Source organism: Notolepis coatsorum (assembly GCF_963971535.1).
Source record: "Notolepis coatsorum genome assembly, chromosome: 1".
Lineage (NCBI taxonomy): Eukaryota > Metazoa > Chordata > Actinopteri > Aulopiformes > Paralepididae > Notolepis > Notolepis coatsorum.
In genome coordinates, this window is record NC_140165.1 from 156,240,958 (window position 1) to 156,266,689 (window position 25,732).

A 25,732-nucleotide genomic window follows, 5' to 3' on the forward strand; every position below is an offset into this window, starting at 1 on the left:
AACGGTAGCTAGCTAGCTACCAGCAGCTGCAAAAACGAACTCCAATGGTGGTATAAGCCGATATGAGCTATCAGTAGCTAGCCAGCTAGTCAGCTACATAACGTTAGACAACGCCTCGTGCTTTTAACTAAAGTGAATAGTTTACTGAGCCATTTTCAAGTCATGTTGAAAGAGGAGCTGCACTCTTGCTCTCTTCAGAGCGAATGAGAGATGTTGACACTAGACGGGTCTGTGGGGAGGAGGGGGAGGGGCAGGGGCAATGCACTGGGAGCAGCGTGTGTGTGCGTCAACAACTTGCTGTAGGATGAGAGAAGACAGCGTGCCAGCTGGTATCGATAGTGCAGAAAGTATCGATATTGCGGGAAATTAGTATTGAAACTGTTTTAAATATTCAGAATCGATATGTATCGAAAAATCTATATTTTTGACAACACTAAAGGCCACCATGGATGAAACTTGGCACATAATCTGACAGCAAGCCAGGGAGGTGAGGTACTTGAATGAATGAATGAATGAATGAATGAATGAATGAATGAATGAATGAATGAATGAATGAATGAATGAAAAGTTTATTTTTGAACATGTTATTCTCCATATTCCTCCAAACAAATCACGGTATCTTGTTCCGTCAAACCAAACAATCATAACAACAAATTAAAAAACATTAAAAAAAATTTAAAAAAGGAATTATAAACAAAAGGTCAAGAGCAATGTGTTTTGTTAGCAGACATGTCCAAAAAAGGTACTTTATTGGAATGAATTTCCATCATTGTCCATTGAAATACATATTCAGAATAAAATTACGCCTTTTGAACACAAGAGGGCGATACTACACAGGTTTGCTGCTCAGAACCTCTGGGAATCAGTGAACCTATTGTCGTTGATATACCTATGCATTAAAACATTTATGAATTAATTAATAAATGTCCATAATTTGGGGCGATAGTGGCTCAGGAGGTAGAGTGGTTGTCTGGTTCCCGGTTCAATTCTGGCTCATCCAGGCAGTGTGTCGAAGTGTGCTTGCGCAAGACACTAAACCCCTAACTGCTCCCGATGAGCAGGTTGGCACCTTGCATGGTTGCCATGCTGTTGGTGTGTGAATGTGTGAGTGAAGAAATGTGTGGCTGCCGCATGCTGGAGATTTGGGCTCTACTGAGTGCACCTTTCTAGTTTATTTTGGTTTGGGGCCACTGCCCCATCTGCTCACACTGCTTGATTTGCCTCTTTATAGATTTCTTGAGCAATGTCAGGCCCGGGATGTGGCTTCCCACATCCCTCTGTATAATTATTTTCTCAAATACCCATGCATGTACCTGAGACTACAAAATCAACAAAAACCCTTATACTACTTACCAAGGTTGGCAGTGGACGTTGTTTTAAAATTACATCCGTTTAAAGGCCCAATCAGTGATCCAAACATAAACAAATGGATTTAGCCCAGCACCAATAATAAGAAATAATAATGAAAACATGTTTTCATTCTGTAGTTGATTTGACTGAGCTCTTGATGCAAGGACCAACACTAGATAACAGTTACATATGATTTTCTATATTGTTGTATTTGTTGTATTTTGTGGCTGCAAACGGTTTGTGTACGTTGGTAATGTTTGTAGGTGTATTTCCCAGATACTTTACAGATCGAATATACCACATTGATGTGCTCCAAAAAACCACAGGGCTTTAAACCTTTGCACAGGTGGAAGAGGAGGGTGATTAGGGTAATGATACATGTCACAGCAGGTACAGGGAGCATTTCAGGTCTAACGTTGCTGTATTCCGTTTGACACATTCCATATTCAAGTGACTCTTCACTCTTTTTCCCATCACATCCAGATCCATTGAGTTCTACATTCTTAAGAGGACAGCGATAGCTTGTCATTGATACAGAGAGGCAAAAAGTTATGTGGGAGGATAAATCAGCAGAATTGCTTTAAAGATTACATCGACTCTGGCTGGAAACTCATATGTGGCTCAAAGAAACACTATCAGTGATAACAGCTCAGGGGCTTATGTGTGTCTGTGTGTGTGCCAGGTTTATGAAAAAGACTTTAGATTATTGGTTGATATTGTCTGCTTGCTGTGTCTCTCACAGATATACAAATGGTTCAGAGTAAACCTGTTTTCTATAGGATTCAAGCAAGTGAGAATCAAAGTTAAGTCAGATTCCAGTTTGCCAACTTTACGAGTTTGAATTTGTAGTGAAGTGTATGAATGAATAGGATTCAGAATAAAATGTGACACAGTAGGAAACCCAACTTTGACTAATTATTCATAGTTGTACCAGTATGTAGATCAACAAAGAGTATCAATAAAAAAGATAGTCTCTTCTCCTAACCTGATTAGGCCATAACCAGCAATGCCTGTCATGTTTTTTGGCTTAGATTGGTTGTTCATACACAGCTCTATTTCCCCCTAGGGCAGTACTATTATGGTAGTTTTATAAGGTAAATAGATATCTTGGTGATTTTGCCAACAAAGATGAACTGACCAGCAAGTAAGCGAGGGTAAGGGAAACTGCAATGAGAAATTTAGAGGCAACGCAAATTCACGTAGAGTCCACGTAATGAGGCGATCGGAGCAAAGCAGTGTGATGAGGCAAACCTGGACATGTTCTTCACTATATAAAATGGGCTGTTATATTTTGTTATAGCTTACGCTCTGCGCTCTATGTGGAACATATCCCATAACAGCCTAAATACTGAATACATTTCTCCACATGTACATGTACACACACATCCACCTGGCCACACCCCCATCCGCTCCTCTACATAAGCAGGGGTGTGGCCATACTAACAGCTCCTTCCCTATTTTCACCACCGACAAGTGTCTGTATACACCACTTGAGTTTAGTGACCGAAATAGTTGTTGGAAAGGAGCTACGTTGAAGAGAAGGAGCTGCGTTGACATTATATCTTTGTTTTCTCTTTCACTATTTTCGAGGAAATACAGCGATAATGTCTTCGCCACCGGAGTGTCTAGAAGATGTTGATCATTCTGACTTCCACCGGCGCTTCGTATTAGGGGCTCGCGTCGCTGAGCAATCCCCGCCGGCATTACCTCCGGCTCTGCAGTTGGACACTTTGCTTGGGAGGCACTCTGCCGTGTGAGGGCTGACGGCCTCTCTGGGGCGGGTGATGTTTTTGCAACGCGGGCGCCAGGTGTGTTGGTTGTGGGGGGAACAACTACACACCTTACGAAGGTCCGGCTCCAGGCTGGTATCCTTTTTCGCTGCCACTTAGCGGCGTGGAGGGGGTTCTGGTTTGATGCCCACGTTAACATGAGCTCCTCATCGAGAGCTTTGTTTTCCTGGGACCGTGATTCCGAATCTGCGGTTCAATTCCCGGGTCTCTGGACAAACGGATACCCACTGTCGCCGTGCTGGCCCCGTTTAAAAAAAAATTAAAAGCACCCGGTGCGAGGGAGGTGAGCTTGGTGTTTCATTATGAGAATATCTCCATGCTCAAGTCGGCTATAGTCCACGAGGGACTTGTTGCCGGCACAGCTGTGTTTGGTAAACACCGTTCTGAAGAGGGACGTGTGTTGCCTTCTTTTTCCCTTCTCTCTTCGGATGAGAAGAGGAAAAGACAGCGGCTGTCTGAAGTGTTGGCCTGTATTGCTTTTCTCACGTTGTACAGTTTTCAGTGGTAGCCGCTTAGCTTGCTTCTGCGTTAGCTAGTGGTTAGCGATAGCCGGGTTGAGCTAACTGTTAGCCAGTTAGCTGTTTAGCTACGACGTTAGCTGCCCGTTTTCGCTCGGTTGGGAACGTTAGCTTGATGCTATCAGTTAGCCTAGAGTTAGTTGTTAGCTTGTGCTACAACCATTGGCATTAGCCGTGAGAATAGCAGGCCCTGGCACTCTGACTACGACATCATCTTTGACAGAAGATGTAGTTGGGCCTGCACCATGACCGGCTGCAGGAGGGGGGCGACTCGCCGGAGCGAGGCTTTTTGCTCCGCCAGCGAGAGGCCTTTCGTCAACGTGGAGACCTGTGTTGCGGCCTTTCGCCCTGCGTTCGTTGGTGCAGGTAAGATGTCCATTGGACATTACCCCACTCTTCCTCCCTTCCCCTCCCGAATGTTTTGTTAATAACGATGTTTTTTTCTAGGCAAAACATATGTTACTTCACTACATTTGGAGATACGACATGTGCTGTGTGTGAATTGTCTTGGTCGATTGTATAGCTTGGGTAGCGTTGGCCAAAGCTTGTGCTTTTCTCTCTACCTAGAATCAGCGTTGTTTTTTACGTGAGTAAAAATTAACTGGGTTTTTTGTTGTATGATGAGAAGTTGTGTGTGTTCATGTAACGTTAGACAACGTGGCTGAGCCCACAACTGGCTGGGTTACCCTACAATACTGTGCATAGTGGCATGTGATCGAGGGATGAGTCCCTCTCTCAGCTTGTGATGACAATAACAAGTGGCAAGGTTTTTTTCATAAGCGGGGCTGTGCCTGTTCAAACAAGGTCTTCGGCTGTGCTGGCGTGCAAGATGTAAAGCTTACTCTACACATTGGCGTCGTATCAGGGGTAAGGTGGTGAGGGGTGGGTTTTCCCCGGTTTTCCCCTGGGCCCCCCCCCCCCCCTCCCCTCAAACATGATTTTGTTTACAAGATGTGTGTTGATTCACTATGTTTTTGGGGATACGGTGTAATCCCTCAGCTTCTGCTGGGGTTGTGCTCTTGCTTAGCGAGGCAATTTTTTTCTGAACATTGTTTGGTCGCTGTCATGTGGACTTAGCAAGGCCTGTGACCAGTACTTAATCAAGGACTTGTGTCTTCTCTCGTCATGAAAAACGGCGTTCCTCTTACAGTGGTGAGAGTGTACTTTTGCCCTTTTTTTGTTGTGATGGAGGGTTGTGTGTATCATTTTCATGTTTAAGATCCACAACTGGGTTAGGTGTTGGCGTTCAGAAGTTACATGTGTAAGCTCTTGTACCAGGGCCCTTGGCCCCTCTCTTGGTCTGTGTTTTTCTTCCTTTAGGGTAAAGGTGTAAAAATTCAGGTGGCAGGTTCGCACATGAGCCTATGTGAAGCTGTTACCTTGAACAGGTATACATGCGCTTCATGTAGCACACTATGACTGGTGTCATGGCTCTGCTTTGTCATTGCATCGTATCAGGGGTGAGGGGTCATGAGGGGGTGAACTGATAAACCCTCCCTCCCCTTTTTTTCTGATTGGTCAGGGGGTTGGACCTCCTGTCCTTCGGGCTTCCTGTCGCGCTTTTGGGTCAGCACGTCACAGGGTAGGGAGAGGGGGGGGGGGGTAGTTCCCTGGTCCCATGCCATATTTGGGCAGGTGGTTCACGGAATTCCCCCCACCATAGAGTACGTCACTGGGCGCGTTTCTATTGGTTGTGAGACTTCCGTGAGTTCTTTTCAGGCTCCATGTTGTGGACCTCTGTTATTGTCAAGATGAGTTATGTGGTGCGTGAGAACTTAAAAAGAAGTTCTGGTCTGCGCTCTGTTGCATATGTCTTGAGCTTGGTCGCGTAGCTCAATGTTACATATATCTTTTCAATTATTACTCACGTGGGAAGTCTCTCTGGGGGTTCCCTGTCTCCTCTCTTTTATACAGGGCAGGGTTGACGGGTGTTTTCCCTCGGACGCGTCATATGGGACCCATATCTGTGTCTTGGCCAGCTTCCTGCCGCTCTCCCAGGCGGCTTGGAGGGAACATTATCTGGGTTCTTGTTAAAATTACCATTGATATGTTTTGGGTCTCGACGTGTACATAGTGCTGGCCCTGGGTGCTTCTGTGTGGAACCACGCATGGGCTTGCGCGCCTTGGTTGCTCATCATTGAAACAGCGTTTTTATGGGGCAACTAGGATGGAGTTTGTCTCTTCCGAGCGCCAGTGTACTAGGTTAGTCTCGATGAATTCTCGTTCATCTCTGGGGGGAGATAACGGAATAGATCAAAGCATTGACGGAGGGGTCTCACGCTTTTTGGGGTGGGCCACTGGGCGCGGTGCTTTTATAGTTCTGACCGTCTTGGTGGCACCCTCTGTGATGTTTTAGATCGACACGCGTACCTGCCCCCCTCTTAGGACTGGGGATGGTGGCGTGATTAGGACACGGGACTGGTTCTGGTCGCGCCGGACCAGGTCAGTTAACCCGTTGTCCACCGGGGCGCAGATCTGCTGTTCTGGTACCCTGAAGGACTTGTGCTTTTTCGGGGGGGAAATGCCGGGTTGGCCCGGGCGTTGCAGGGGTTGATGTTATGGAGGTGTTCGTGGTTATGTCACTGCGTATTATCCTTCACTATTGCTTGGTCCATATTGTGTTGTACCTTGCGCTGTGCTAAAGGAGCCTGGTCCTTCTCCATTCTTTTTTCGCCCCTCTCTTCTCCTGCTTGGCGGGGCTGGGAGGGGGCTGTCGAGGTGGTTCTTATACCCCTCTGGCATCCCTGTGTACGTCCCGGTCCGCCGGGCCCAGGTCCGGACTCGTTCTCGTCGACCTGTTGGCCTGGGTTAACCCCTTCTTGAGAAATGAAAAACTTGTACTGGTGTATAGCCGGTGTATACCCGCAGTTGTGTTTTGGAGTTTTTTCTTGGGGGGGTTATAGGAACAACCGCCTCCTGTTAGGTGGTGGTTGGTTTCCAGGTGTGTTGGTAGCGGAGTCGACTCTCGGGTTAGGCCGGGCTTGACCCCGTCTGCCTGCGAGTGTGCCCCCGCACCCTTCATGACGTCTGCCAATCGTGTCAGCCTTCTCTGCCTCGGCCCCTCTAGAGGGTCAGGTTTTTTTTGTGGAGGCTGCGACATGGTGCACAGCATACCGAATGCCCCTTCCGCCAGGGTGCTGTTTTCAGCAGACCCCTTAGGCACCTGTCTAGTCCGCAGTGCTCCAGGCTCAGGTCGAGTCCTTCTGACCTGTTGCCTGGATTGAGGGATCAACCTCTTTGGGGGTTGTCTCCCTGGTGCGCTGCCTGGTCCCGCTGTGGGGGTGTAGCCCTTTGAGTGCTTCAGGGCGGCGTGCTGTAGGGGGGAAGGGCCTGCTCTTGGATGGGCCCTGTCCGATACGCTGGCAATGTGGGGGGTGGTGTCACTAGTGACCGCCTGGTGGGGTCTCAATGCTGCGGCGTCGTTGGCCTCACCAGGCCCCCTTTTTCCGGGGGGTCCAGTCCCTTCCTGGGGCTGGGTCCTCCTTCGTGCTCCGCTGCTACGGCCTTGCCACGGGGTTGGGTTCTTGACCTTGACCCCGTGATATTAGGGGTTGTAACAGGAGTTTTTTTCTTCCCGTTCGTTCCCTAGTGGTATGTGGGTTGCGTGCCTGTGTAGTCGTGGGTTCTTCTGTGGGAAGGTAAGTCCCACGTTCGTTGAGTTGCTAAACCCTTTTCGCATGGTCGGATCCGATTCCCTCCCGTCCTCCACTAGGGGGGTCCGGGGGCTCGGGTCCTTCCCGGTTCTGATTGTTGTGGGGTGCCTCAGCGGGTACATTTATCGAGCTTCCGCTCTGCTCAGCTCCTGTGTTCCACATAGAGCGCAGAACGTAAGCTATAACGAAATATAACATACGGTTATCCTATAACCATAGTTATATGAGTATAGCGAGCGCTCTGCGCTGGACTCACTGAGGACCCCGTGGTCTTTGCCTTCGGTGGTGAAAGACTTGGGAAGGAGCTGTTAGTATGGCCACACCCCTGCTTATGTAGAGGAGCGGATGGGGGTGTGGCCAGGCGGATGGGTGTGTACATGTACATGTGGAGAAATGTATTCAGTATTTAGGCTGTTATGGGATATGTTCCACATAGAGCGCAGAGCGCTCGCTATACTCATATAACTATGGTTATATGATAACCGTATGTTATAAATCCTCAGTAGCCTGTAAATATTGAATAGTTACATTTGGAAATGATCTAGTTTATGTACATTAAATGTTGATTATGCTAGTGTTGAGGTCAAACGTACTTGCATGGTTTTTCATGCCAGATTTGGTATTTGATCGTTTAAATCAAACAGTCAAACTTATGCCAGTAAAGTGGACCAACGTATCTCTTTGCGGTATCTCAGAATGCACTGTAAGAGAGAATGTTCGAGATAGAGGACAGTGAGCAATTGCTATAGTGACATGTATCCACATTCTCCTTGATGTTGTTTTGAGTACAGTGACCTATCAATCAAGTCATATAGGTCACTGGTTTCCATTTGCCCCTTATATTGATCCAACATAGAGGATAGATGGATTAATCAGAAGAATCAATGGCTGCCAGCAGTGACCAATCTTTTCTTGCTATCTTTTTGACAGACAATGTCCTTGGATTTGTACTGGGTGCCATTGGTTCCATATCAGCACTGATCACAATGGGAGTGATGATCAAACTACATAACAGGAAACAAGAAAAGTGGGTACAAACACACACACACACACACACACACACACACACACACACACACACACACACACACACACACACACACACACACATGCAAACACATAATCACACTATAGGTGGTGATGCACAGGGCAACGTTTTGGCCAACTTCGATTGTGCCTCAGCATTGCTATGTCCTAACCCAACTCTAATTCTAACCCTTAGCCCAATAATGTTTTCGGTGTGAGAACCTGTCAAAAAGTCCTCACAACCCAAAATGTCCTCACATTAACTCAATGGACGCCAACCACGTTTATATACGTGTTTGGCGGACGACCGTTGAACGCCAACCACGTATACGTTATTAGATCGTTTTTCCTTTTTTAGATTTTAATATCCCATTCAATGTCAGGGACCCGTATGTTGCCGGTAGAAGGCATACTGCGACGCCGAGGGTGCAGTACCGGCCAGATCCTCCCAGGTGGCGGTATTGAGCACCCTTTGAAACATTGTATCTTGGCTTGTGGGTTGATCTAATGGGTCCGGGTCGTTTTAATTTTTTTGCTCAAGCTCAGCGTTTATAACGGTCAGATTGAGAAGAATCAAATACTCCCGATGCATGATGTGTAGTGGATTATGTTGGCGACACGATGGACATCAATACTTGGAATGGCGATCAGATAATTGGAATATTCTTTTTGGGGTACATCCTAGTCAAGGTAAGGGCTATATGATATCAATCTTGAATTGATCCAAGCATGTCTTCAATGCGATCCGACCGTGTGTGTGTAATGTTAGTCCACAATGTATGCCATAGGTGGCGATCACATCTATAATACAGATAATATAGATGTGATTTCAAAATAGTAGCGTGTACAGGCGAGAAATGGCAACGGTTTTAGTGTAATACACGCATAAGGCTATTGCTCAGCATTTCGGGAATTACCCCAGACCAATCTAAAACCATACTCATATTCACCACAGTATAAAACGGGAATGTATGGATGACATTTTTTTTTCTTTTTCACATATTGAACGATAGATACTCGATGTCAAATGGGGCATAGTATTGTATCCATAGCTATAATATAGAATATAGTTATAGCTCTACAAACAAGGTGACTCAGTCCTATATTTTAAAGTGTGGCAATTCACACACAGGGCCATGGCTAATCCCCGGCAGTCAATGAGTTAAAGGTGGTTTGTCAATAGTCGGTTCTCACAGTACACACACACACACACACACACACACACACACACACACACACACACACACACACACACACACACACACACACACACACACACACACACACACACACACACACACAGAGAGATAAGGCACACACAGGATTTTCACCTTAACTTGACAGATGAGCCACAAAAACATATTATTTTCTCATAGTTTCATATAAAAAAAATTATTATGTATTTACTATATATATGTATTTAATATATATTTACATTTTGTTGAATTAATACAATTGTTAAAATCAAGATCTCAGCAAACTATGATAGATCTGATCAAAGGTTTGAATTTGCTGAATCAATATGCCACTTTACAAGCCAGAATGTAATTCCAGTGAGCAAAGAAATAAGAAATTAACTGATGAAATGCAAACACTTCCTTGTTGCAGTGTTTGCTAATAAATACACTAGCTCACACAAGGCACTTCCTGTTGCAGTGTTTGCTAATAAATACACTAGCTGACAGGGCACTTCCTGTTGCAGTGTTTGCTAATAATTATACAACGGCATGCAAATTTTCTCGATTCTGATTGGCTGAAACAGTCATTTTACACGTATGTATTCTTCACAATTCCACACTCCTGGTCCCAGGACCCGCCCACAACCGAATTACAATCACTCCGCCGAAAAAACAAGATGGCGGACAATAATCTTTAACAAATGGATATGTTGATAGCGTCATAACGACTAAATATAAACAGATTCTGTCACGGCGAATGTCTTAGTTGCTTAAACAATGTTGGATGATGTAATTGATGGGTCATTGTAGAACAAAATCGCGCGGATTGATTGATTGATTAATTTGCATTTTTTTTTTTTTTTTAGCTCACTCTCTCACACTGTCTGGCTTCCAGACACTCACTCGGTCGCATACACACCCACACACACACACACACACACACACACACACACACACACACACACACACACACACACACACACAATGTCTTAGTTGCTTAAACAATGTTGGATGATGTAATTGATGGGTCATGAGTCATTGTAGAACAAAATAAAAATCGCGCAAATTGATTGATTGATTAATTGCAATATTTTTGTATTTTTAATTTTTTACCTACTTTCAATAGAAGCATTTAAGAATGAAGTTCTATAGAAAGTAGGTCTGCATCCCCTTAACAATTGTGTGTATTGAGCCGTACTGTATTGTACCCATTCTGCATCTGGTAATAAATGTTTCAATCAATCAATCAATCATTCCAATAACAACCACTAACTTCATAATTAAAAACTAAAGAAAAGTTGGATGTGTTAGTTGGTTGGATGTCTTAGTTGAAAGGCAGTTGGATGTGTTAGTTGGTTGGATGTCTTAGTTGAAAGGCAGTTGGATGTGTTAGTTGGTTAGATGTCTTAGTTGAAAGACAGTTGGATGTGTTACTTGGTTGGATGTCTTAGTTGAAAGACAGTTGGATGTGTTAGTCGGTTGGATGTCTTAGTTGAAAGACAGTTGGATGTGTTAGTTGGTGGATGTCTTAGTTGAAAGACAGTTGGTTGTGTTAGTTGGTTGGATGTCCTACTGAGAACAGTTAGATGCACTTCCGAGCTGCTTCCACATGAAGGCAACTTCTCTTTTTTCTAACGACCACCCCTAGGCATGGTTTATTTTTCACAAACCACTCCTGCGCGTGATGTAATGCTTAATTATACACTAGCTCACAGGGCATTTTCTGTTGCAGTGTTTGCTAATAGAATAGCTGACAGGAAATACACTGTGGCCCAAGCTGTTCCCCTAGCAGAATTCTTCTGAAAAGTCTAGCCTATAGACCTGGGTAGCGAGGTTCCACCTGTAATGTCCCCCCATTGTAGCCGACCATTTAAGATCAAAACTATTAAGTATTACAGTCAAACCGTATTGTGTAGGTTCATACGAGTTGCCCCCCCCCCCCCCCCCACATTAGGCTGGCCCCAACGCTCCCAGTCTTTAAGTCCCATCTTAAAACACATTTGTTCTTCCTAGCTTTTAAAATAATGTAGTCTGCTGCTGTAATTTTGTTTGTAGTTCTATGTACTACTATTTTGTGTTGTGTTTATGTGTTTTCTTTTACTATATTATGGTTTTTACTGTGAAGCACTTTGGTCAACCATGTTGTTTTTAAACGTGCTATACAAATAAAGTTGGATTGGATTGGATAATCTTTGGAGGTATAGATTATTTAATTATATACTGTTACAACCAATACATGTTTTAATTTAATGTTTGAGAAAATGTGTCTTTAATTGTATATTGTAATCTGGTAACTACTACAATACCCATAAACCTTGCCAATCTTTTACACTCTATATGGACCAATCACAAGAGCACAACCACTCTGATTGTATCCCTTGTCATTCTCGTTGGTTATCGCAGCATTCACCGCGATCTTCGTATTCATTGAAGCCATAAATAAAACACACAAAACATGAAAACTATTGTGTTTAAAAACAAACAAGTCAGGTAATCCAAGAGTGCCTATATAATTCCAATAGTGTGTTTCATAACGCCATCCTCTCAGCTCTGCAGTGTTTGTTTGAGACTTCAAATGCAGAGGCATTATAGGCTACTATGGGAATTTTTCTCAAATGTAAAAATGTTGATCTCATTTAATTATGCTCAACTCTGCTCCCATCGAATGTCAGACCAATTGAATAAGTAGAACCATATAAACCCGCTACCTTGGGAAACTCCTATGGCAAAACATTTCTGGAACCAGGTGGGTCTCGTGACTCCCCAGGTCTATACGGGTCAATTTCCAGGATATAGATTTAGACACAGATAGTTATTTATCTTTAAAAAGAAAAGATGAAAAAAGAAAGATGAAAAGAAAATGTCCAGATCTTCAGCCAAGGCTTCCCATATATCTCATCCTACTATCTGAGAATAGACAGGTAATATGCTGAGAATAGGAGACACTCAATACCACTCAATACCATATGAAAAGCCTATAGCTGTGGGGTCTTCCCCTCCCACTTCCTCCCCATAGACAGACCATGTTCACTGAGCCAACAAAGACAAAACCCAGGAATTCCACCTGTCTATTTGATATCTAGAGTTAACATGTTCCAACCTCATAACCCCCCCCCCCCTCATAAATTCCCTTTCTGATCTAATCAAACCGAATCCTCTTAAGATGGGAATAAACCCATATACCCTGTGGTGTCAGCAATCCTTCAATCCGGGACGGAGGGAAGCTAACGCTGTGGTAGCTAGCTCCTGGGCCTACAGCGCAAATTAAAGGCTTGTTTTATGGGCTCATAGACTTCAAATGGGCTTGCCCCTCCATAACTCTGCCGGGGGAAGAAGAAGGAGAAGAAAGATGGGTGTCAGGACCCGCCCCCCGCTCCCAGCAGCACTTGGGGCATTGCAGACGGTGAAACTGCTACGGTCTCAACCCGTGAGGGCGCAGACCGAACACACCTGCCTTCTCTTAAAACCTGGATCATTGGAGGCCAGGTGTAATCAGAGATGAGAAGTGTCAAAGGTCTGCAGCTGTGAGGGCTGATCTCGCACATGCTGGTGTAAAAAGACGCAGGACACACACAGATACCTTCAGGGAATAGGCCTACATTTATAGGCCATATGCCGATGCAGCCTAAATGCATAAAACATGCTTATATAATTAGGCCTGTGATTTTAAAGAACGTACAATGTCTGCCCATCCCCTTATAGTCCATGTTAGTCCATTGATGGTTTGGTCTTAGTTGACCAGGACTTTGTTAGTTGATTAATCGATCTTTATGCTTTTTTTCCATGCTGAATGAATTATTTCCTGGAAAATTATAAGCACATATCTGGTAAGCGCTAGATTTAAAGAGTTCCCTCTGCATTAGACGTTCCCACACTACTAGACTATTAGTCTACTATGCATTTCTTTAAGCAGTGACCAGCCTACTACAATGTAACTATTACTGTTTGAAAAACCCAAACTGTTTGCCTTCATTCTGAACTGCAACCCGGTCTCCCTTCAAGATTTACTCCTGCAACGGCCTAACGCCCCATTTCCAGCCCTATATATAGCTCATTATAGCTCACATATAGCTCAAATATAACTTAATTAACATATAGCAAGCACAAATAATAATACCATCCTGTGTACACACTCATACATACTATAACCTCCATACACATAACACGTGCATATACCTGCACCCCAACCTACACACACACACATTTTAAAAGTTTTATTTCAATCCACCAATTAAATTAAACTTAAATTAAACAAATTAAAATACATCATACATATAATACAAGCGCAGAAATTAAACAGAATCTGGTAATTGTTAGCCCTTTACTATGATAGGCTTGTATTATATATGTGATCCCGGACCATGGTAGCATATTAATCACACGGAATACGCTGTTCACAGGTACCACAGACCATGGCTGTAGCTAGCTTTATTGCCATAACAACAACGCCCAAAGCGGCCTGAGCTGTCACCTTAAGAAGTGCTCGCCCTCCCCCTAGAGGGCAGGAGTAGGAATGGTGAGGTAGTCAAACACCCACAGCCACATACATCACACTCCTCCCCACTTAATTGTATTGCTGTCCCCACTTCCAAACCCGGTACCTAATATAGTGATAAAGTGCCCCTGAATGACCCCTCATAATATAACACCAAAATACAATAGTGCAATAACCCCCATAGCCCAACTGAGTCTGTCAGAACGTCCCGCTCACAATGTGAGGCGATCAGGGAGCCTAGTTACCCTCACCGGGTACCTCCTACTAGTCTCTGTGGATGTTCTGGTTGGCTCTGAGTCAGTTGCCTCAGTGTGCGTGACTGAGGGACCGGTTAGGGAGGACTCTTGTCCGCCCGCTGGGGAAACGGTCACTGGATCTGGCATAAGGACTGTCGCAGTTTGAGCCAATGGGGCTGGTGGTATTGGCTCCCCTGAAGTGAGTAGCATCGGGTTACAGGCCCGCATCTGTTCAGTGTGGCGTTTCCAATGCCCCGAGCCGACCCCAACTGTGTAGGACACTGGCCCCTCCTGGGAGACCACCACCCCTGGCATCCACTTATCCTCCCCCCGTCTATAATCACGGACCAGCACCGGGTATCCCGATGCAAAGTCCTTGTCTCTGGCGAACTGGGCTCTGCGACCCTGCTGGACTGTCTGAGCCTGATCCACCACCGCCGCCACACTGGGTTTGAGGAGGTCAAGGCGGGAGCGGAGTCGGCGGCGAAGGAAAAGCACCGCAGGAGACTCATTAGTCGTGGCGTGGGGAGCATTTCTGTAGCTGAGCAGAAACTAATCCAGTCTGTGCTGCACTGTCGTTGATCCTCGGGACGCTTTCAATGAGCGTTTTAGCGTCTGTACAAAGCGCTCCGCTTGACCATTCGTGGCCGGGTGAAAAGGAGCAGAGCGCATGTGCTTCACTCCATTTCCCTTGAGAAAAAACGCAAACTCATATGAAGTAAACTGCGGCCCATTGTCGCTGACCAGAACCTCTGGCAGTCCATGGCGACTGAACAACCCCTGCAGCACTTGAATAGTCTTAGTGGTTGTGGTGGAGCCCATCAGCTTCACTTCTGGCCACTTGGAGTGGGCATCCACCACCACCATAAACATATGACCCTCAAAGGGCCCTGCAAAGTCCACATGTATCCTCTGCCACGGAGTGCCTGGCCACGGCCAGGAGTGAAGTGGGGAGAGACCGGGAGATTTCTGGTTGCGCTGACATGACTGACACACTCTGGCCTGTTGTTCTATTTGAGCGTCAATCCCCGGCCACCAGATGTAACTACGAGCCACAGCTTTCATTTTAACTACTCCCGGGTGGCCTGCATGCAGCTCCTGTAGCAATTGGGGTCTTAATTTTGGAGGCACAATCACCCGATTTCCCCACAACAAACACCCCTGTACCACTGAGAGTTCATCTCTTCTTGTGTAATAGGGAGTCAGTGCACTGTCCTGCCCTTGCGCTACAGGAAAGTGTCCTGACAAACTCATGTCCATCACCTGAGCGAGCACTGGATCATATCTCGTTTCCTTACGAATGTCAGTGCTGCATACTGGCAGCGATTCAAGGTGATGTATCAGTACGGTATCCACTGAACCTGGTTTGTCCTTATGCTCAACCGGCAGTGGCAGGCGTGAGAGGTCGTCTGCATTGCCATGTTCCGCCGCCCCCCTGTACTGAATCGTGTAGTTGTGAGCAGCTAATATTAGGGCCCATCGCTGTAGTCTTGCAGCCGCCATTGATGGGATAGCTTTACTGGGGCTCAATATTGTAGTCAGGGGCCTGTGGTCTGTGAGCAGGGTAAAATGGCGCCCGTACAGATAGGCGTGGAACTTGCGCACGCCAAATATGATCCCCAGGGCCTCCCTCTCAATCTGAGCATAATTTTGCTCCGCTTTATTCAATGTCCTGGAGGCAAACGCTATGGGCCTCTCTTGACCTCCCGGCATCACATGCGAAATCACCGCGCCCACGCCATAGGGCGAGGCGTCACACGCCAGTATAATTGGCAGTTGGGGATTGTAATGTGTCAATACCCTCTCCGAGAGCAGTTGATCCTTAGCTGAGCAGAATGCCTTCCCACACTCCTGTGACCATTTCCATGGTGTCCCCTTGTGTAGTAACGCGTGAAGGGGGCTGAGTGCCGTTGCCATGTTCTGAACAAACCGACCATAATAATTTATTGAGTCCAGGAAGGAGCGCAGCTGGCCAACATTTGTCGGGGCTGGGGCCTCAGCAATCGCCCTGATCTTTTCTGGGGATTTATGCAGGCCCGTGGCGTCAATATAATGTCCCAGGTATTCCAGTGAGTCCTTGAAAAACTCACATTTCCCTCGCTGCGCCCTGAGACCAAACTTCTCCAACCGACCCAGCACCCCTTCCAGATTCTTCAGGTGCTCTGCATCATTACATCCCGTTACCAAGATGTCATCCAAAAAACAGTGCACGTTGGGAAGCCCCTGAAGGACTTGATCCATAATATGCTGAAAGATAGAGGGTGCTGAGGTTATGCCGAAAGGCAGTCGGTTATAGCAGAACATCCCCTTGTGCGTAGTGATGGTGAGATATTTGCGTGAACTCTCCTGCACTGGCACCTGCAAGTATGCATGAGCCAGATCCAGTTTGCTGAACCGCTGCCCCCCCCCGCTAGGGAAGCAAACATATCCTCTATCCGGGGTATTGGATAATGTTCAGCACAGAGGGCCGGGTTCACAGTCACTTTAAAATCCCCGCAGACGCGCACCTCCCCATTCTTCTTAATGATAGGCACAATGGGGGTCGCCCATTCACTGAACTGCACAGGCGAAATCACATTTAGCAGTTGCCATCACCCCAGTCATCACACACATAATAAACCTCTCCATAAAACAGGGACACGTCCCCAAGGACTTCAAAATTGCGAGAGTGACCCCTCTGCACAAAAAGGGCAGCAAATTAGACCCAGGCAACTACCGCCCTGTTTCTATTCTTACCTCCATCTCGAAAGTCATGGAGAAAATAGTCTACGAACAGGTCGAAAAGTACCTGGCCGAAAAAAATCTAATCTACGAATTCCAATCTGGCTTCAGAACATCCCACTCCACTGACACATGCCTTCTCTATTTAAACGACCACATCAAACAAGAGGTGGACGCGGGCAAATACTGCGGCATGGTCATGCTGGACCTACAAAAGGCCTTCGACACTGTCAATCACACCATTCTGATTGACAAGCTAAAAGCAATTGGTTTTGATAGTCTATCAGTGAGCTGGATGCAATCCTACCTGGAGGGGAGAGAGCAGATGGTGGAGGTAAACGGTACCCTATCCCCCCCCTCACAGTAAGCTGTGGTGTTCCACAAGGAAGCATACTAGGTCCACTACTGTTCCTAATTTATGCAAATGACATGTCGTCAGCTTGTGACTGCAACTTGTTCCTGTTTGCGGACGACTCAGCCCTGCTGGTCTCTGACAAGAACAAGTTACAGGTTGAAAAAACCCTCAGCTCAGAACTAGGCAAAATCTGCATATGGCTCGCTGATAACAAACTATCATTACACATGGGCAAAACAGAGTCCATTCTCTTCGGTTCAAATAACAAACTCAGCAAGACCGACGGCTTCTCAGTTACAGTGGGTGACAATATTGTCACAAGGAAAGAAGATATTACCTACCTGGGTTCCATCCTAGAGGCAAATCTTTCCTGTGACAAAATGGCATCCAATGTAATAAAAAAAGTCAACCAACGAACTCGATTCTTGTACCGGATCTCCTCACTGGTAAACAAGAATACCCTGAAGACTCTGGCAGGAGCACTCATTCAAGGGTACTACGACTATGCTTGCACCTCATGGTACCAAAGCATCTCAAAGGCGCTAAAAACAAAATTACAAACATCTCAAAACAAACTGGTCAGACTACTGCTTGACCTTACCCCTAGAACCCACCTCACCCCTGCCCACTTTGACAACCTAGGATGGCTTAGAGTAGACGACAGAGTACAGCAACTTGCAATGGGCCTGGTCTACAAGATACACTACACGACCAAGGTACCCATGTACATGTCAAAATACTTCCCAAAGGTCAGTGAATACCACGATCACAACACCAGAGGGAGCTCCACAAATCATGTTAAACCCAGATTCAGCTCAAACAAGGGACTAAACACGTTTAGCAATTATGCCACATCAATGTGGAACGCCCTACCCAAAGCTGTAAAGGAATGTGAATCACTACCCACTTTCAAAAACACTCTCAAAAAACACCTAAGGGAGACTGCAATTCGAAACTGGCCCTGTAAATGTCCGAACACAACCCCCTCCAATGTACAGTAAATTACCAAGTATGGTCTTGTCAATATTCCAATGTACAGTTTTGTTTGTACAGTTGTACAGTGTCCCCCACCCACCCCTCCTACCCAACCCCCCCCCCCCCCACTCCTACCCAACCCCCCCACCCAACCACCTCCAATGTACAGTCCCCCCCCCCCCCACCTACCCAATCCAATGTACAGTTTCTACGTCAAATGTATATACTCCTTTTTCTGGACTCTTTTTGTATCACAAACAGTACTGTATTTGCAAATCTGGTATGTCATACATGTATAGATGTAGCAGTACTGTCTATCTGTATGTCATGTATGTCATATATGTTACGATGAATTGAAAATGGGGGACCCTGATGTAAACAAGACGAAAGTCTTTCTCTGGTCTGCATCCCCTTAACAATTGTATGTATTGAGCTGTACTGTACTGTACCCATTCTGCAATCTGTTAATAAAGTTTTCAATCAATCAATCAATCAAAGCAGGCGCTCTAGCTCAGCATCCACCTTTGGCCTAAGTGCATAGGGAACCACCCGGGCCTGACAGAACTTCAGCTTGAGTTATTTCTCACTATACATCTTCTCTGACATAAGTGAAACGGCTGCCCCCGTGTCTAGCTCCATGTCAATCATTTGCCCCTCCACTTTTGGCCTGACCCAAATTACTGATGAGGCTGAACTGCCCTGCTGAGACCTATCATCTGCTGCATCCACCCTGTGCAGGGTTAATTCCACATCTGAATCAGACTCGTAGTAGATCCGCCGATGTTAGCTCCTTCGCTAGCCGGCGTTAGCGTAGATTCCTCGTCAACCCGTTCCGTCATTAAACCAATGTTAGCGTGGATTCTCTTCAACCAGTGCAGTCACTGGAATCCCATCCTTGTCGCCAATTATTATATATGTGATCCCGGACCATGGTAGCATATTAATCACACGGAATACGCTGTTCACAGGTACCACAGACCATGGATGTAGCTAGCTTTATTGCCATAACAACAACGCCCAAAGCGGCTTGAGCTGTCACCTTAAGAAGTGCTCGCCCTCCCCCTAGAGGGCAGGAGTAGGAATGGTGAGGTAGTCAAACACCCACAGCCACATACATCACAGCTTGTGTAACGCTTGGGTTCTCTGGCCCACCTGAGAACCACCCACCATTCTGACACCTGTCACTGGGCTTCCCTGTCACTTATCTCCCTGTCACTTGTCACTTATTGTTTGGGTCTCCTGATTGGTTGTCACATTGGAACGCTTGGTATGTCAGGAATGTGGTCATACTTAAACCCCTGTCTTTCTACTTCCAGTTGTTGGATCTTCTCTTTCTCCTGCAGAGTACACGGCGGTACCGCAGACACTGGACGTTGCTGTCGTTATTGTTATCATTATTATCTTCTCTCCTAGACGCCCTGCGTCAGTGTTACTATCTGTTGCTATTACTCTAGGTGTACCGTTCTACAAATAAAGAGAACCACCGTTAACGAGTAAACACCCTCTCTGCCTCTACTTATTACTCCACAATTGGAACCTACCTGTCTCCGTCGTAACAGAAGATCCGACCATCAAAGGTTCCATGGAGTCGTACGCGGAGATGCACCGGAAACTGGAGATCGTGCTGGGGCAAGTATCTGAGCGACAACAACAGGTCAGCGCCGAGCTGATTCGACTGGGAGGACTCGCCATTTCCTCCCAGGAGACGCCGAGTTTGGCGTTGGCCGCGGCCCAGAGAGCCAGTACCGAGGTGGCTGAGGCGAGGACGGCGACAGCTGAGGCGTCACCGGAGGGAGCAGCAGTCGGCGGCAGGAGAGATCGTGCGGCTCACGGGATCCAGGAAGAGATCCGCGAGCCATGGCTATCACCGCCAGGCCGCTACTCAGGAGCACCGGAGGGATGCAGAGAATTCATCACCCAGTGTTCACTCGTGTTCCAATTGCAGCCACGCTCATTCCCCTCTGCTATTTCCCAGGTCGCATACATCATCATCCTCCTCTCTGGCCGAGCGCCTTCCTGGGCTACAGCCGAATGGGAGAATGGGTCAGTAATCTGTAGCAATGTGGACGCCTTTACCGGGGAGTTGAGAAGAGTCTTCGATACTTCCCGAGTTTTTCTCTATTTATGAGGCCGGAGTGCGGCTCATAAATCTTCTACCTGGTACCTCTCTACCTTCTCCCTCTCGCGCCCTGAGACAGTGTCTATGAACACTTACATTGAGGAGGCATTGCTCGCGGGGCATATACGTCTTTCCACATCTCCTGTCACTTATTGTTTCGGTCTCCTGATTGGTTGTCACGTTGGAACGCTTGGTATGTCAGGAATGTGGTCATACTTAAACCCCTGTCTTTCTACTTCCAGTTGTCGGATCTTCTCTTTCTCCTGCAGAGTACACGGCGGTACCGCAGACACTGGACGTTGCTGTCGTTATTGTTATCATTATTATCTTCTCTCCTAGACGCCCTGCGTCAGTGTTACTATCTGTTGCTATTACTCTAGGTGTACCGTTCTACAAATAAAGAGAACCACCGTTAATGAGTAAACACCCTCTCTGCCTCTACTTATTACTCCACAACTGGAACCTACCTGTCTCCGTCGTAACAGGCTTGCAATTAAAATAAATTGGTCATTGGAAAAAACAGCAGGTTTTTGAATATGTCTGAGCCTGCCAAGTATCAAGATCATTACACTGTGGTATAATAGACAATACCTCTGATTTGGCCAGTTTGTCCAATAAGACTTGTTCCATAAAATACAGGTTTATATTGAATGAGCGTACCTGTACACACACTCTGTCTGACAGCCTATATCTATCTGTCTGCTCTGCTCTGTCTGTCTGGAGGAGAGATGCTGTGCTACTAGATTACTCCTGGTGTGTGTGTGTGTGTGTGTGTGTGTGTGTGTGTGTGTGTGTGTGTGTGTGTGTGTGTGTGTGTGTGTGTGTGTGTGTGTGTGTGTGTGTGTGTGTGTGTGTGTGTGTGTGTGCGTGTCTGTCTGTGTGTGGGAAGGGGGGTGTGTGTGTGGGTGTGTGGTTAGGTTGGTAGACCCAGACACGTAGGGGTACTTTCCACAGCTAGGGTTACCCTTCAGGTCCCAACAGGTCTACTGGTAACTCACCACAGGAGCAAGAAAGTCATTACACTTTGAGGTGTGCGTGTGTGTGTGTGTGTGTGTGTGTGTGTGTGTGTGTGTGTGTGTGTGTGTGTGTGTGTGTGTGTGTGTGTGTGTGTGTGTGTGTGTGTGTGTGTGTGTGTGTGTGTGTGTGTGTGTGTGTGTGTGTGTGTGTGTGTGTGTGTGTGTGTGTGTGTGTGTGTGTGTGTGTGTGTGTGTGTGTGTGTGTGTGTGTGTGTGTGTGTGTGTGTGTGTGTGTGTGTGTGTGCGTGCGTGCGTGTGAGTGTGTGTTTGTGTGCGTAACATCATGTCTACTCTCCCTCCGCTACATGACACATCAAATAGGTAGAAGGGGCCCCGTCTGAACCTTTATAGAGGGTTTAGAATGTATTGAACAAGCGAGGAAGGAAACATTTTATTACATATACTGGTAGGTGAGGTAGACTGCGTCTTTACACACAGAAATTCCATGTTGCTGCTTCTGCCTAAAGCTCTAAAGTAAAGTAAAGTAAAGCTCTGATCTAGATACCTCTTCAACCAGTAGAAACCAACAACACCAAGAAAAACTATAGACGGTTTCAGTGGAATGTTTGCTGTTGTTTCCCCCCCACAAAGAAGAGTGCGATTAGTGCGGATGAAATATTGCCGGTCTGATGTATGCCACTTCACACGTTTGTTTCTGTAGAGAAAACCTCTGTGTAAAGTAAAGCTGACACATCAGTTGGTCATGTCATGGTCACAGTGGACAAAAATATTCCAGCAGCTCAATGCCACTCACTGGTCCATTTAGCTACTGTATCTCACTTGCATGTGTACCAGCAGGGGTGTAGCACGAAGTTCTGGAACCACCTGCCTCCCAAAAACATGACCATGACCATTATCTAAAAAGATGTGCAAGGTTCCTCAAAACACCTTAGACGGGTGAGCTTCCATTTTAACTAGGGATGTCCCGATCACATTTGTTTGCTCCCGATCCGATCCCGACCATGTGATTTTGAGTATCTACCGATACCGATCTTTCCCGATACGATCAAAAACATTATATTTTTAATAGAATCTTATTTTTTATTTATTTTTTATCCCAATTTCTCACATTACATTCACCCTGAATGTTGACGTTATCCAGGTGAAAAGTGAACTTCATTCAAGCAAGGCATTGCAACCGGAGTAATCTAAAAACTCTGCCTCCAACCTGCTGCGCCATCGTCTGTAAAAATCTGCAAGTTCTGCAACTAGTGGATGTCCCTCATCCAAGTTCAAGTTCAAGTTTCAAGTTTCTTTATTAGTTGTCATACAGAAGTACAGAATACTTTTATACAAAATGCTTCTTTCTGTTATGCTCCAGAGTCTGTGCTAGGCAAAAATAGATAAGTATAAAATAAGTATAGCAAGTATAAAATAGAAGTCAAGTACGTAGACAAAAATGTTCAGTATATACATATATACAATGCTCAATGTAGAGTAGAAGTAACTGAGTTACCATACAATATACTATACAGTGCAAAGGATGAGGTACAATTTAGGTATACAATTTACAGTAAGGTGTAATGAGGTATGGGTTGTAGTGCAAATTCCTTACCAATAAATATAAAGTGTGCTTAGGTGTTCTAAAGTGGTTAAAGTGGGTGCTGCAGTGAGTTGTATGTTTAAAGTGAGTGTGTGCGTGTGGATGTGTGAGCTGTGAGTGCATTTGATGGTTGTTACATATTGTTATTGTTCGTTGAGCATCCTGATGGCCTGAGGATAGAAGCTTCTTCTGAGTCTCTCTGTGCTTGCCATGAGACTCTGGTATCGCTTGCCTGACCGCAGCAGTTCAAAGAGGCAGTTGTTTGGGTGGCTCGAGTTTTTGATAATTCTCTTAGCCTTGCCCATGCACCGCTTGTTGTAAATGCCCTGGAGAGTGGGAAGCCCCCCTCCAATTGTGCGTTCGGCTGAATGGGCCACTCTCTGTAGTCTGCTACGGTCTTGTGCGGTGCTATTCCCAAACCAGGAGGTGATATTGCCAGTCAGGATGCTCTCTATTGTGCATGAGTAGAAGTTCTTGAGGATCTTCTGACTGACTTGGAACTTCCTTAGGCGCCTAAGGAAGTAGAGGCGTTGTCGTGCCTTCTTCACAACACTGTCAATGTGTGTGGTCCATGTCAAGTCCTCGGATATGTGGACTCCGAGGTACTTAAAACTGTTCACTCTCTCAACCAGTGCCCCGTCGATGCTGAGGGGGCTGTAGTCCCTGACCCCCGACCTCCTAAAGTCCACAATCATCTCCTTTGTTTTGCTGACGTTCAGGGAGAGGCTGTTCTCTTGACACCATCCCGCTAGAACCTTGACCTCCACCAGGTAGGCCCTCTCGTCATTTGCAGAGATCAGGCCCACCACTGCTGTGTCGTCAGCAAATTTGATGATTGTGTTGTTGTTCCGCTGTGCCACACAGTCATGTGTGTACAGGGAGTAGAGGAGGGGACTCAGAACACAGCCCTGGGGGGCCCCTATGTTGAGAGTGATGGATGAGGAGGTGCAGTTGCCTGCTCTCACCACCTGGGGTCTGCCCGTCAGGAAGTCCAAGACCCACTGGCAGAGGTCATAGTTCAAGCCCAGGTCCCTGAGCTTGGCTATGAGTTTGGAGGGGACTATGGTATTGAATGCTGAGCTGTAGTCGATGAACATCATTCTCACATAGTTCCCCTGCCTCTTGTCCAGGTGTGATGCTGCTGTGTGCAGCACATGGGCTATGGCGTCCTCCGTGGACCTGTTGGGGCAGTATGCAAATTGCAGGGGGTCCAGGTTGATGGGGAGGGAGGAGCAGATGTAGCCCTTTACTAGCTTCTCAAAGCACTTCATGGCTATGGAGGTGAGAGCTACAGGGCGGTAGTCGTTGAGGCAAGCAGGCTTGGATTTTTTGGGTACAGGGATAATAGTGGACTTCTTCAGACAGGTGGGGATGACAACCTGTTCCAAGGACAGGTTAAATATGTCAGTGAATACCGGGGCCAGTTGGTCGGCACAGACTTTTAGGATGCGGCCGGGGATACAGTCCGGTCCTGCTGCCTTCCTGATATTCACTTTCTTAAAGGTCCTCCTCACCTCATGTTCTGTTACCCTGAACACTGAGTCTCCATCAGCAGTGTCCCCCCCCTCCATTGCAGTGGATTGTAGGCTGGTGCTGTTATTCCCAGCCTCAAACCTCGCATAGAAGGTGTTGAGATAATTTGCTAAGGAGATTTCCTTGACATAAATCATTTGATGTATAATTAAATCAAAGGAAATGCGTTTGTTTTGGCAAAATTCTTCTGCTCTGTGTGACAATAAATAAATGAATGATGATATGCAATTTAAAACCAAAACTAAGGCCTCAGTATGAGTTTAAGACGTGAGTCGATCCTGATCTTCGAAAAATCACGTGATCGGCCCCCGATCCCGATCACGTGATCGGATCGGGACATCCCTAATTTTAACACAACGAAATGCTGTATTGTGTCAAGACACAAGCAGGTTTGGAGCTCTATAAGGTTGCCTGTTGGTTATGTTGTATCTGAATTCCCTATTTCTCTATTGTTGAAAATGTCACTTTTCTTTATTTTCAGGAAGAGGCGAGAGAAGCTGGACCAAAAGGTGATTTTTGAACAGAGTTCATAAACCATCAAAGTCGTTTGGGATTATGCTGTAGATCACACCACTGCATTGGCAGTTTCAAATATTGTTAAGTTCTGTGAAGCAGTAGAATAGGTAAAACGTTTGAAAACCATTACTCTTCCACTGCGACTTTTTATTTATTTATTAAGATTAACATCCAGTAAAAAGAGACACCAATTCATTAAATTTTTATTTATATATTTTATGTTTTGCACATAGCAGCTACAGTATTGTCTACCCCAACATGGAAGAAAACTGGACATTCCAAACATTCTGTGCAATGCCTCTATAGCTTGTACTGTATTTCTGGATTGCTTTGTAGTTTTGCTCTAATGTGGCAACAAACTCATTATCAATTACTCGTAACAATATTCAGGGCTAAACATTTGGAATTCATATTCAGTAGTGTTGTGTGGGATATTCTTCATGAGGCCATGAGTCTTCCATTGACCTCTTGACCTTACAAGGATGACCTGAGGCACTAGTTAATCTGATGCCTGTTATTGGGCCTCATGTTTTCCCTCCTATTTGGTTTGGAAAATCTCCAGGTCATGGTAATGATCCACAATGAAGATTCAGGGCATTGAGGTAAAGGGGGAAAAAACGGATTGTTTTTTGTTTTTTATTATTCTCTATACTCTTCTCTGCATGACTGATTGCTCTACCGGTATCTCTGCTAGAGAGAGGACTGTGT

At 45.9% G+C, this 25,732-nt stretch overlaps 1 protein-coding gene across 1 annotated transcript in view; it reads left to right on the plus strand.

Moving 5' to 3' along the window:
* The window catches only part of susd2 (sushi domain containing 2), a gene marked incomplete at its 5' end in the record, with an annotated part of 84,149 nt that extends 59,077 nt beyond the window's left edge, over positions 1–25,072 (plus strand). The window contains 2 exons of the mRNA XM_084308020.1: positions 8,242–8,338; positions 24,990–25,072. Of these exons, the coding sequence (XP_084164146.1) occupies positions 8,242–8,338; positions 24,990–25,041 (149 nt within the window). The 3' untranslated portion in view covers positions 25,042–25,072. The remainder of the gene's footprint in view (positions 1–8,241; positions 8,339–24,989) is intronic.
* Between the last annotated feature and the right edge of the window lie 660 nt (positions 25,073–25,732).